Raw genomic sequence first — 14,487 nt, forward strand, 5'->3', positions numbered from 1 at the left:
TAAATAGGACCATTTCCCAAAAGAAGTCAATATATTTTAGAAATCTTGTTTAAGAAGGCTCACTATTTTCAACCTTTGTGGGATGGGGCAGAGGGAATGAAGTAGGGAGCAGTATGCCTCTGTGCAAAAGGTAGCTTAACCTTCATTTCAGTAAATTTCCATTCTAATTGTTTTTACACTAAACATCAGAAAATCAAAAACAACAGAAAAATTAACTTTTAGGCAGCAAAAACTTTAAGCTTAACCAATGTATACATTTAGTGTTGCTTTAATTCTAACTCTGGAGCTCACCTATCCTGACAGCCTTTCACCAGCCTCTTCAAGCAAGTGGTCCTGCCCATCTCTCACCCATCTCAGCTTTCCTCCTTCTCAGCAATAAAGAACTTAAAGGTGCCATTATTTCATAGCCCTTTAACTTGCGCTTGCCCACAAATTTGAGCAGAATCGTTTTATTTGGTTCCCCCAAAAATATTAAATACCTTTGATTTGGCATTTTTTTTAACAATATTACAACATCATGTAAAGAAAGTCATTGAAGATAAAATGCTCCTTTTATTATTCTTTTCCATTAATATATTTTATTTATTATACATTATTAAGTTACTGACACTAAAATGCTAAATGTTTTTCTACAAATAAATGTAAACCAAACCTTTTTACCCAGTTTATAATATAAATGTTACATTGGAATCATATTCTTCAAAATAAAAAGATGGGGAAAGAAGAGAGAAAGAAAGAAATCTGGAGGCTTACCAGATATTTAAAAGTAATAAACCCCAAAAAAGTAATCTCAAGATTTATCTGTGCTAATTAATAGTTTACTCTTTTAGTTGGGGCAACTTTTTTTTTTTTTTTTTTTTTGGCTAAAGATGGGGTCTTGGTTTGTTGCTCAGGCTGGAGTGTAGTAGCTATTCAGAGGCACAATTATAGGGCACTGTGGCCTCGAATTCCTGGTCTCAAGTGATCCTCCTGCCTCAGCTTCCGAGTAGCTGGAACTATAGGCACACAACACTGTACCCAGCTGCAAACAATTTTTTATAAATACACAAAATTACATATTTCCATCACAATAGAGTAACTTAATGCTATAAATTCCACTGAATGCAACTACAAAACCTAGAGAAAATTAAAATTTTGAAAAGCATACTAAGTAGGCTATACTTAAATCATTTATGCCTAGTGTTCCATCATTGGAACGCTAAGCTTGTGGGAGTTATTTATATCCTACTGCTTAAGGTCATCGCCAGAGTCTGATTTTTCACAAACAAATTTTGCAACCTCTGGCATAAATGGGTTAAGAATGATTAGAGTGTAGTCAGTTATTATTCAGGACATAGAGAGATACTAAAAAAAAAAAACATGCAAATGTGTCATGAAACAACAACAAAAATGTAAAACAGGATAAAATAAATGGTACTATTTTGTCTGATAAACCACAGGGAGATTTCTAATGTTTGTACTATAGTAGTCTTGGTATCCACAAAACAACAAAAAATCTTAGAGAATGCTAACAGAGCATATAATTGCTGCCCCAAAATTAGCATTAGATGAAGCATTTAATTAAATTTTCTATTTCTGAATAGAGGGCTCATTCAGTAATAGATCTAAGCCACCACTAACGTGTTTACGTCTTTCTTCTTCCCGTGTTCAAAATACTTTTATTTTTTTGAGACAGGGCCTGGTTTTGTCCCCCAGGTTGGAGTGCAGCGGTGCAATCTAGGCTCACAGCCTCACGTTCTCAACTCAAGCGATCCTCCTGCCTCAGCCTCCCAAGTAGCTAGGAGTACAGGGAGTTGCCACCACATCCCGGTAATTTTTTTTTTTTTTGGTAGAGACAGGGTCTCGCTATGTTGCCCAGGCTCAAACTCCTGGTGTCAAGTGATCCTCCCACTTTGCCCTCCCAAAGCACTGGGATCATAGGTGTGAGCCACTGCACCCGGACAAAACAATCACTTTTTCAGACCTCTACCCTTCAATATTACATAGACTTTCTGTTTAGGACCATATAATTTTGGGGGAGGATGGGAGGAGGTATACGGTGTAATCTTTGAAAAGAGCAAAGCTTGTTGAGATGCAAGGGCAAGTGACCAGATAGTTCCACTCACTGTTTAAATAAATGGCTCCTAATAAATATTTATGACTGCAGCAAATAAAAAAATTATGTCATGAACTTTGGAAATCAATCCTAAAAGCAGAAATTGAATGTAAAGGTCTTCTGTTTATAAGAGTTCACATCAACAGCACGTAAACTCTCTCTTTCTAAGGAAACTATATGTGGAAATATTGGTCTTTTATTGGAATAAAAGACCCTCATATACCTATGCTTCTGCACTGACAATACACGTTTTTGATACTGAATTTCAGCTTCTAAAAGAACAATTTAAAGAACAAAATCTGATTTTAAAAAAAAAAGGCAGATTACCTTTCTTTGCAGTAATGTGCCCACAAAGTAAAACTGCATTCTACAGAATGGGAGAAAATTTTTGCAATTTACTCATCTGACAAAGGGCTAATATCCAGAACCTACAAAGAACTCAAACAAATTTACAAGAAAAAAACAAACAACCCCATCAAAAAGTGGGCAAAGGATATGAACAGACATTTCTCAAAAGAAGACATTCATACAGCCAACAGACACATGAAAAAATACTCATCATCACTGGCCATCAGAGAAATACAAATCAAAACCACAATGAGATACCATCTCACACCAGTGAGAATGGCAATCATCAAAAAGTCAAGAAACAACAGGTGCTGAACAGGATGTGGAGAAATAGGAACACTTTTACACTGTTGGTGGGATTGTAAACTAGTTCAACCATTATGGAAAACAGTATGGCGATTCCTCAAGGATCTAGAACTAGAAGTACCATATGACCCAGCCATCCCATTACTGGGTATATACCCAAAGGATCATAAATCATGCTGCTATAAAGACACATGCACACGTATGTTTATTGCGGCACTATTCACAATAGCAAAGACTTGGAATCAACCCAAATGTCCATCAGTGACAGACTGGATTAAGAAAATGTGGCACATATACACCATGGAATACTATGCAGCCATAAAAAAGGATGAGTGTGTGTCCTTTGTAGGGACACAGATGCAGCTGGAAACCATCATTCTCAGCAAACTATCGCAAGAACAGAAAACCAAACACCGCATGTTCTCACTCATAGGTGGGAACTGAACAATGAGATCACTTGGACTCGGGAAGGGGAACATCACACATTGGGGCCTATCATGGGGAGGGGGGAGGGATTGCATTGGGAGTTATACCTGATGTAAATGACGAGTTGATGGGTGCTGAAGAGTTGATGGGTGCAGCACACCAACATGGCACAAGTATACATATGTAACAAATCTGCACGTTATGCACATGTACCCTAGAACTTAAAGTATAATAATAATAATAAAATAAAAATAAAAAAATAAAACCACTAATGAAAAAAAAAAACTGCATTGAGGTTCATACATGATACAGGCCATCTGTCTAGGGCAAGTGAATAACGCTAAGCAAAACCCAGTGACTGCTCTTATACATGTAGGCAAGCTCCCTAGGCTACAAGTCTAGGACAGCACAGAAAACTTTTCCCATCTTGGCCTTTCATGAAGTCTGTTGCAGAAGGTCTATCTGTATATCTAGGGACCTTTTCTACAGATCTTCCACTGATAAATAATTCCAAGCAGCTGGTAAATTTCTCCCCTTCGGTTTTTAACACAAAAGTGAAAAGATAACACATTAACAAAAGATAGTTTTACATGGTACGTTATTAGAGCTACTACTTGGTCTATAGATATTCCCTAATATTCAACATAATTAAAATTTTAAAAAGCACTTACTGCTACACCAGCATGGTAACTTGTGCCACAAGCAATAAGAATCAAACGCCGGCATCTCTGGATCTCCTTTATGTGATCCTTCAAACCACCCAAATTCACTGAAATAAAAGTTTGTGTATATAATTATTTAGCAAAGAACCATGTGAACTAGGCAATCGCATTTTATGAGTATCCACTGCCAATATGATAAAGAATACGGCTGTTGTAAAGAATTAATATTCCTCTTGGAAAGCATAGTTCTCTGTAATTTTGAAAAGTAAATTAAATAAGTCACAACTTAACTGGCCCCCCCAAACTTGTAACTGACCTTACTCACCTCTCTACATCCCCACACAATTACAGTATTTATTACATTCTACCTTAGTCAGTCATTTTTACATTCTTCTCTTTGAAAGTTATCTTAAAGGCAAAAGTAGAGGGACACAGAAAACAGAACATTAGATGTTGAGGGCTGGAGCTGGAGGAGGGGTTGACAACAATAGGGTGCAAGGAAATTTTCGGAGTGACAGAACTGTTCTACATCTTGACTTTGTAGAGGTTATGATTATGACTATGTCGCAGAGGTTTGTCAAACTTAGAGTTATACACTAGGAATGGTGAATTTTATTTTATCTAATTATGTCTCAATAAACCTGTCTGGGAAAAACATTATCTCCGTTACGTTTATTTCCCCTCTGGTGCCCAGAAAGGTGCTCTGTAGAGTAACATAAACCCACTCTCTCTCAGTCTTTGCCATCCCCATTCCCCTAATGCTTCAGTCAAAACGCTTGATTGTTCCAGTCCCTCCACATTTATCTTCAAACCTAACATCTCTCCCTGGACAACAGCAATATTCTCCAGTTCTCTCTTCTGTTCTCCACCTCCTAGAGTCTGCTCTCCATATGCTACCAGAAGGATCTTTCACAGTGATCCTTTAAAAACATAAAGACCCTCCAATGAAGTCTGTCCTCTTTTTCGTTTTCGGTTTCTATAGCTATTTGTATGTTGTTCTCCATGTGTCTTGTCCAGAAATCCTTCCACACAGGCTAGTTTTCTACCTGTGAGAAATTTCTACTCAACATTCATTCAACTGCTCAACTAAAATTCCCTAAGCACCCACCAAGTAAATATAGTGGTCAAGGCACTGAGAGCTTCTGGACTCAAATAGTTCCAAATCTGGCTGAGGAGAACGACAGGTACCTCCTCGTGGGCCTCATCCTGCTGCTCTCTCTGAAACATTTTCAGTCTGTCTACTCTGCCCCTGCTTTCTTCAACTACCCACCTTCTTTTTTTTTTTTTTTTTTGAGACAGAGTCTTGCTCTGTAGCCCAGGCTGGAGTGCAGTGGTGCAATATCGGCTCACTGCAACCTCCGCCTCCCAAGTTCCAGCGATTCTCCAGCCTCGGCCTCCTTAGTAGCTGGGATTACAGGCCCGAGCCACCATGCCCAGCTAATTTTTTTCTATTTTTAGTAGAGAGTGTTTCACCATGTTGGGTAGGCTGGTCTCGGACTCCTGACCTCGTGATCCACCCACCTTGGCCTCCCAAAGTGCTGGGATTACAGGTGTCAGCCACCGCGCCCAGCCAGCCCATCTTCTTTTTTATCTTAGTTAGTTATACTATAAAACCAAGGCACCTGTTTTACTTTTTATCTTTTGAATAATTATATGTTCTCCTTTTTGAATTTCAATAATGAAAGAAGGTATGTTTCTCTATTTTAAAAAATTAGCAAGTAGGAAACAAAACCAAACAAAATAAAAAGTGTCACTAGCTTCCCAAATAATTTATAATCAAATCCGAACTACTTACTTTGGCCTTCAAGTCCCATACAACCTGTCTCCTGCTTACTCTGACCTAATATCCTAGCACATCCCCTCTCACTCAGGCCACACCAGCCAGACTGGCCTTTTCTTGCTGTTCCTGCACTAGACCAAGCCTGTTTGCATACCTCTGCCTACAGTGTTTTCCACAGACCTTGGCATTAATTACAAATGTCTGGGAAGAAAGGAAACAACAGTAAAGAGCTCGATCAGGGTCATGCAAAGGCAAAGACTCAACATAAAAGCAAAGAAAAAAAAAAAAAAGGCAGACCAACTACCAGAAAGACCTGTACTGCAGATGATGACAAAGAATGACATGGATGTAAGCCAGTGAGGTTAGCTGGCCACAGTGTTTCCTTAATATTAGTCCTAGAAATTTCTGGTGGCTAAGGAGAGTTAGGATAGTTCTGAAAGGAGCTGCCCAAAGCTCTAAATTTGATGCTTTTGAGAAAAGCCTGATCCCTGTTGAGATGAGGTAGGCCATCACTACAGGCAAAAAAAGAATGTCTGATGGACAGGGGAGGGGATGGAGAGCACTTAGAACAATGTATACATGGGAACTAGTTTGGTTCAATAAATGACTAACAACATGACCTTTGGCAAACTGAAAGCCTCAATCTCCTCATCCTAACAACAAAAAGATGACAGCTATCCTGTTTTATTACAGAACTTTTATGTACATAATACAGATATAAGTACTCTTTATTTATTTATTTATTTATTTATTTTTACTGCTGTTCTCCCAGTTCCTCCAGCTCAGCCATCTTCAACAATCCTCTCTGTCTACAGAGGCAGATACAATTCCTCTGGTGGTAGATGTCTGTAATCCCAGCTACTCGGGAGGCTAGGGCAGGAGAATCGCTTGAACCCGGGAGGCGACAACTGTGGTGAGCCGAGATGGCACCACTGCACTCCAGCCTGGGCAACAATAGCGAAACTCCATCCTTTAAAAAAAAAAAAAAAGTGTTGTACTCTCACTTTTACTTTAAAAATGCAGGAGGGTACAGGATATCCAAAGGCATCAGGCAAATACCTGAAAGACCTCTGGGGAAGTTCACACTTTTACTTACTTGTACACTCAGAAAGGAAACCTAGGCTAGGCAGATACATGTAAGCTGCCCAGCAACGGGACCAGATCTCATTCTTCTTAGAATTCACAGTACCTAGGACAGTCCCTGGTACACAATGGGTGATCTATACATAAAATTTACCGTTTTAACTATTTTTAAATGTACAATTCAGTGGCATTAAGCACATTCACATTATTGTACAACCATCACTAAAATCCATCTCTGTAATTTCATCATCCCACAACTGAAACTTGTACCCTTTAAATAATAACTCCCCATTTCCCCTCCCACAGCCCCTGGTAACCATTAATCTACTTTCTGTTTCTGTGAATCTGACTATTCTAGATATCTCATATAGGTAGAATAATACACTAAAGAACTTTTTCCAAGATGGCTGGGCTCCACTGACGGCTGACAGCTGTAGCTGTTCTACAAGGCTATTAACGGCAATGAACTTTCAGGTTGTTAATGGCACCTCCTACAAGAGACACTGAAATAATAAAATAATTCATATGTAACTACCAGTATAGTCATCAAAGTTGACTCTTCCTCTCATTGTGTTCACGACAGACTCTGGCTGCTCAAATATTTCCTTCTGCATAAATGAACTGAAGTTGCCTACAGTAAGAGAAACCACATAATTAGAACAAAAACAAATCAAAGAATAAGAAAAGAATTTGTAAACAACTAAAAGTCCCCCACCTTTAATAAAATCTTGGTAAATAAAATATAACAAAACGTCATGCAATAGAGAAAGTTATTTATACATGACTGCCTAAAAGATTGGGTGAATGTATTTTACTCTGTGGAAAAAAATAAGAGTACAAGTCATTTTTAATTAACTTCATACTTGAAATGTGCAGTTAAAACAAAACAAGTGAAAGAGACAAGCCTTTTTTTTTTGAGATGGAGTCTCGCTCTGTCGCCCAGGCTGAAGTGGAGTGGCGCAATCTAGGCTCACTGCAATCTCTGCTTCCTGGATTCAAGCGATTCCTCTGCCTCAGCCTCCTGAGTAACTGGGACTACAGGCACATGCCATTACACCAGGCTGATTTTTTGTATTTTTAGTAGAGACAGGGGTTTCACCATACTGACCAGGCTGGTCTTGAACTCCTGACCTCATGATCCGCCCACCTCGGCCTCCCAAAGTGCTGCGATTACAGGCGTGAGCCACCGCATCAGGTCAAATGAGACAAGCTTTAAGTTTTGGAGTGTGACCTACATTCAAACTGCGGTTCTATCCTTTACTATCTAAGCTGGGGAAATTATTAATCCATAAAATAAGAGACCAGTTACTTCACAGTATGGATTGCAGTAGGATTAACAAAGCAAGAAATCTGACATATATGTAGAGTCATGCAATAAATGTTATTTCTTATTTTTACTTTTTTTTTGAGACAGGGTCTCACTCTGTCACCCAGACTGAAGTGAAGTGGCAAGATCACCACTCACTGTAGCCTCAATCTCCCAGGCTCAAGTAATCCTCACACCTCAGCCACCTTAGTAGCTGGGACTACAGGCACACACTACCATGCCTGGCTCATGGTTTTGTTTTGTTTTGTTTTGTTTTGTTTGAGACAGAGTCTTGCTCTGTCGCCCAGGCTGGAATGCAGAAGCGCAATCTCACCTAACTGCAACCTCTGCCTCCCAGGTTCAAGCGATTCTCCCACCTCAGGCTCCCTAGTTGCTGGGACTACAGGTACGTGTCATCACGACCATAACTTTTTTGTATTTTTAGTTGAAGTAGGGTTTTGCTATGTTGCCGAGGCTGGTCTTAAAATCCTGAGCTCAGGCAATCTGCCTGCTTCGGCCTCCCAAAGTACTAGGATTACAGGTATGAGCCACTGCACCCGACCTTTTTTTTTTTTTAATGTTTAGTATAGACAGGGTCTCACTATATTGCCCAGGCTGGTTTCAAACTCCTGAGCTCAAGTGATCTCCTTACCTTGGCCTCCCTAAGAGTTGAGATTACAGGCATGAGCCAGTGTGCCTGGCCAATGTTAGTTTCTATTCCTACCATAATCCCATCAGTAAAATAATCCAAATCATAATAATTATAATACTTAACAGAAGCAAATATTACATATGACTAAGTGTGTCAGACACTATTTTAAGGACTTTATATATAGCAGCTTCTTTTTTTTTTGAGACAGAGTTTCACCCTTGTTGCCCAGGTTGGAGCACAATAGCGCAATCTCGGCTCACTGAAACCTCCGCCTCTGGGGTTTCAGCCATTCTCCTGCCTCAGCCTCCCAAGTAGCTGGGATCACAGGCATGTGCCACCATACCCGGCTAATTTTGTATTTTTTAGTAGAGTTGGGGTTTCTCCACGTTGGCAAGGCCAGACTGGTCTCGAACTCCCCATCTCAGGTGATCTGCCTGCCTCGGCCTCCCAAAGTGCTAAGATATAGGTGTGAGCCACTGCATCCAGCCATATAGTAGCTTCTTAATCCTCAAAACAACCTTAATGAGGTAGGCTCTATTATCCTCATGTTATATATAAGAAAACTAAAGCACAAAGAGAATAAAAAGGAACAGAACATGAACTATATTTATGTTTATAAAGTATCTTTAAAGTATCAAGTGTTGTTAATCTCTTTTTCATGTTAGAAATAAATCATTAATTAGTTTGAAGATGACTGTAAAAACAGCAGATAATTTCTCTAAAGAATCATCCCTTTTCCTAGGGTTGTCCTTTGACTAATCATGTGGAAGATTCCACTCACCATTCATTATTAGAATCAATATGCTAGGAAAAGAAGTAGAATATATTCTTTCCATTAAGGACAGCAAGCTATAACATGACAAAACCTTTTACCCTTCATGATCTGCTGGAGTTCCATCTGGAGTGTTTGCACAGCTCGTCCGGGGTGATCTCCTGCAGTTCGTTTAATTCGATGGATAGAAAGACGTCCATCCACTACTGCTGCAACATCATCATCTTCTAGAAAGATGACGCGATTGGTGTGTTCTATGACAGCACTATAACATTTTCAAGGAGATATTACAATCAATAACCAAGGATCATTACTATAAATGAAACTATCATTTGGATACAAGAACCAAATTTCAATATAAACTCTATCACTCTGCAGTATCTCGGAGAATTTTCTAGTTACTAATGCCATCCCCTACAGGAAAGTATGGGGAAGGTGGTCATTGTGGACAAAAAATAAAAGGATCTCTGCATAGCAACCTAAACCAAATAGATTAGATCAGAAAGCATGGTTGTTTCCTCCTCATTCTATCCATTACCAAGTCCTGAAATTTTAACTTCCAAATACTCTCAAAGCTTCTATATCCACCACCAGACAAATTCAAGCTCCCATCAGTTCCTTGGCTGGACTACTGCAGCAATCTCCCAATTAGTCCACCCACTTTGTCTCTGATCTCTCTCCATCCATTCTCCATTTCTGCCAAAACTGATATCAAAGGCAACAACTCTAATGAAGATTTCTCCTTCACTCAACAAACCATCTGACAGCTTCCCTTTGGCTCTTAGAAAGACAACAAAGTGGCCGAGACAGGCGGATCACGAGGTCAGGAGATCGAGACCATCCTGGCTAACATGGTGAAACCCCGCCTCTACTAAAAAATACAAAAAACTAGCCAGGCGAGGTGGCAGGCGCCTGTAGTCCCAGCTACTTGGAAGGCTGAGGCAGGAGAATGGCGTAAACCCAGGAGGCGGAGCTTGCAGTGAGCTGAGATCTGGCCACTGCACTCCAGCCTGGGCGACAGAGCGAGACTCTGTCTCAAAAAAAAAAAAAAAAGACAACAAAGTGCCTTACCGTAACCCCTATACCTCCTTCTCCAGCTTCATCTTCCACCAAGCTTCCTCTCACTCTATTTCCAGCCACACTCATAGCCATCCTAAACTCTCACAGGCTGAGCCATTTGCAAAAAATGAATGTTCCTCCTTCTACCTCTTAACCTAATTAACTCCTATCTCGGTTCAAACGTCATTTCCTTAAAGAAATTTACCCACCAAGGGTAAATCACCCTGTTACTAGCATCCTGCAGCTCTTGTCACAGTTGGAATTCTACACTTGTGTGATCATTGTTTAAAACTTGCCTCCTCACTAAGGAAGAGCTCCTAAGGACAAGTAATATTTTTATTTTTACTCACCATTATCTCCTGAGGCTAGCATATGGCTTCACTCAGAGTGTTCAATATGAATGTATACATGAGTAAGAAAAGGCTGATATGTTTCTATAACTCCAGTGTATTTAAGCCATAACTGTCAACTGTATAATCTTACACATCTTAGCCCTGACTACACACCTTACACATCTGTCAAAATATTAAAGAGTAAAGCTTGTTTTCCCACTGAGATAATACATTCCCTGATGTCCTAAATGGCATTATTTTCTCATTTTTATTATATTCTGTTATTTTCAGGTATAGTGAATGACTTGTTTGCAATTTGGGTGATTTTATTTTATCTTCATTACTATTTCATTTATAAATGCATTTAAACATCCCCCCGCATTTTCTCTCAGAATGTCTTAGTCTACTACTATCCCTTTATAAAAGTGATTATGCTGCAAATTAATTCCAAATGTAAAATATGAGTATCTACATTACACTAAAACTACAATAGTTTAGCAACTATGCTATAACAATTGGGATACTAACTAAGCCATTTTACTCTTCAATCTAGAATCTCCTCCCTTCAAAACCTAGATAAGGCTCCTGAAATAAGAAGGAAAAAAATGTAAGAGTTCTAAAATAAATACACTGGAAAAAGTCTCAAGGAATATATGTGTTCTTGGTAAACTGACCTACACTCTTTGAAATGACAGAAAAAGTGTCCTTATAGCCCCGTCTCCAAAATGGTCACCCATATTTCTTTAATTAAAAAAGTTCTCTCATAGAGCACAATTAGACTGATATATAATGACTTCTTGGTTTTCTGTAGAATGAGAAGTTTTACTAAAAATGTCTTTGAATCAACTAAGCTCACCTTGCATCAGAAGCAAAGTAATACTCCACTGCTTTTTCTTCCACTGGGAAAAGGCAGGTTGTGCTGTCCACACGAGAGAGATTGCAGCTTCCTTTCTTGTCTTTGCCTAAAGCATATAGTTAACATGAATTGGCAAACATGTAGAAAATCACGTACAATGTAGAAATATGCATAATTTTCTACAAAATCAAGAAAAAAATCATAGCAACACAAAACAATTTCAGCAAATTTAAAAAGCCAAGTAGATCATCTCATTTCCATGCAATAAGCCAGTAAGAACAGACAAAAAGTATACAGTGAAGTAGCAACTATCAAAGAGTGCGTGGCAGGTAAAAGTGCTACATTATATGTTTTTTTCATATAATATTTCTTTTCCAGGTAAAAGGCAAGTAATTCCTTAATATTAACTGGTTTTTTTAATCAAAAGTGTGTATAAATTAATTTTAACTTTATACAAAACCTGATGATCTTAACACATAAGTTTGTGTACCTATAATTATCACAAAATTACATTTAAAATATCAAAATTGTGCAATGAAAAATAAAATGGACACAGTGGCTCATGCCTGTAATCCTAGCACTTTGGAAGGCCGAGGCAGAAGGATCACTTGAGGTCAGGAGTTCAAGACCAGCCTGGTCAACATAGTGAAACTCCGTCTCTACTAAAAATACAAAAATTAGCCAGATGTGGTGGCAGGCACCTATAATCCCAGGTACTTGGGAGGCTGAGGCAGGAGAATCACTTGAACCCAGGAATCGGAGGCTGCAGTGAGACAAGATCACACGCCATTGCATTCCAGCCTGAGCAACAGAGTTAAAACTCTCTCAAAAAAAAAAAAGAAAGAAAGAAAAGGAAAATGAAGGCTAGTGGCAAGTTAATTTTATTATGTCCTAACAAAACCTCACTAGATTTTAGCAGCATGTCAGCATAACAAATCAAGTTGCAGTCTACACTAATTCTGATTTTAAAACAAAACAGATGCATATCACTCTCTAATCATGGTATATCATATGTGGCACCCACAGTTAGGGACAAAATTTATAAACCAAGAAACTCTCCTTTCTTTAACTTGGGTTTTCTTATACTTCCTTTAAGTCAGGATAAAGTAAGGTCTTTTTGCAAAGCTAATATCCTTTTAATTCTTGTATTTCAGATTTATGACATCTCTACTTAATTTGTCAAGACATTAATTTTTTTCATCAAGACTGGAATACTAAAGTTTTATAAACTGGCCTAATATATCTATTAGTTGAAGACTACATAAACGTCCTAGAGACAAAAATGCACCTTTCTCTAAGGCCAGGACATAACAGAACTATGGACACAATAGCCAGAGAATATTACAAGCATACTTATAAAAACTGCTATTTTACCTATCCTCTTAAAATGCACATATAAAGACAGACTTGATAATAATTATTAGAAATGTACATTCAAATGTGCTAATTATCCTGAGTTGATCATTATACATTGTACACATGTACTGAAATATACACCAAATATATAATTATATATCTATTAAAAATAATAAGTCAAAAAAAGCACAAAGTTTTCCACCATCTGTGATTGTTTTATGTTTTAGTGATGACAACAAACTAACTTTTCCCATTCATATTTAACAGCAAAGATGCCAAACTTTGAAAAATAAGTGTAAGATGACATCCAAGAAAAAGTAACATTATAGAAAAACAACATATTAGTGTTTGCCAGGGGCTGGGAATGAGACAAGGGTTGATGACAGAGGGAAAGTTGAGGGAACTTATTGAGTGATGAAATTGTTCTGTATCTTGATTGTGTTGGTAGTTATGCAACTTCACATCTGACAAAACTCGTGAAACTACATGAAAAAGAGTAAATATTACTGTATGTTAAAAAATAGAGGCCGAGGCGGGCAGATCATTTGGGGTCAGGAGTTCAAGATCAGCCGGCCCAACATGGTAAAACCTCGTCTCCACTAAAAACACAAAAAATGAGCCGAGAGTGGTGGAGCGCGCCTGTAGTCCCAGCTATTCCAGAGTCTGAGGTGGGAGAATTGCTTGAACCTGGGAGGTAGAGGTTGCAGTGAGGTGAGATCGTGCCATTGTACTCCAGCCTGGGTGACAGAGCAAGACTTCGTCTCAAAAACAAGAACAAAAAAGTGAATTTAAAAACACATAAAAAGAGAGTTCAGCATTTTAAAAAAATAAATGTGGCCAGGTGTGGTGGCTCACGCCTGTAATCCCAGCACTTTGGGAGGCCGAGGCGGGAGGATCATGAGGTCAGGAGTTCAAGACCAGCCTAACCAATATGGTGAAACCCCGTCTCTACTAAAAATAGAAAAATGTGCCGGGTGTGGTGGCACATGCCTGTAATCCCAGCTACTCAGGAGGCTGAGGCAGGAAAATCACTCAAACCCGGGAGCCCCAGGTTGCAGTGAGCCGAGATCACACCACTGCACTCCAGCCTGGGTGACAGAGCGAGACTCTGTCTCAAAAAAAAAAAAAAAAAAAAAAAAAAAAACTACCTTTGCTTATAAAATGTCCTAAGAGGCTTGAGTTTCACTGTTTTTTCTCCAAATACTGATAATTTTATTCTTCAAATAACAAAGTATATTTAATTAAAATATGTTTAAAAATTTGAGGCTGGGCGCAGCGGCTCAAGCCTGTAATTCCAACACTTTGAGAGGCCAAGGTGGGCGGATCACCTGAGGTCAGGAGTTCGAGACCAGCCTGACAAAAATGACAAAACCCGTCTCTACTAAAAATACAAAAGGTAGCTGAGCATGGTGGTGTGCACCAGTAGTCCCAGCTACTCTGCAGGCTGAGGCACA

At 38.9% G+C, this 14,487-nt stretch overlaps 1 protein-coding gene across 2 annotated transcripts in view; it reads right to left on the bottom strand.

Moving 5' to 3' along the window:
• GFPT1 (glutamine--fructose-6-phosphate transaminase 1) overlaps window positions 1–14,487 on the bottom strand; it is a 62,847-nt gene that overhangs the window by 13,840 nt on the left and 34,520 nt on the right. For both annotated transcript variants that reach the window (XM_010367630.2, XM_030921062.1), the window contains 4 exons: window positions 11,678–11,783; window positions 9,532–9,695; window positions 7,236–7,331; window positions 3,847–3,944 (listed from right to left, as the gene is read on the bottom strand). In XM_010367630.2, the coding sequence (XP_010365932.1) occupies window positions 3,847–3,944; window positions 7,236–7,331; window positions 9,532–9,695; window positions 11,678–11,783 (464 nt within the window). The remainder of the gene's footprint in view (window positions 1–3,846; window positions 3,945–7,235; window positions 7,332–9,531; window positions 9,696–11,677; window positions 11,784–14,487) is intronic.

The sequence above is a fragment of the Rhinopithecus roxellana genome, chromosome 17 (genome assembly GCF_007565055.1).
Source record: "Rhinopithecus roxellana isolate Shanxi Qingling chromosome 17, ASM756505v1, whole genome shotgun sequence".
Taxonomy (NCBI): domain Eukaryota; kingdom Metazoa; phylum Chordata; class Mammalia; order Primates; family Cercopithecidae; genus Rhinopithecus; species Rhinopithecus roxellana.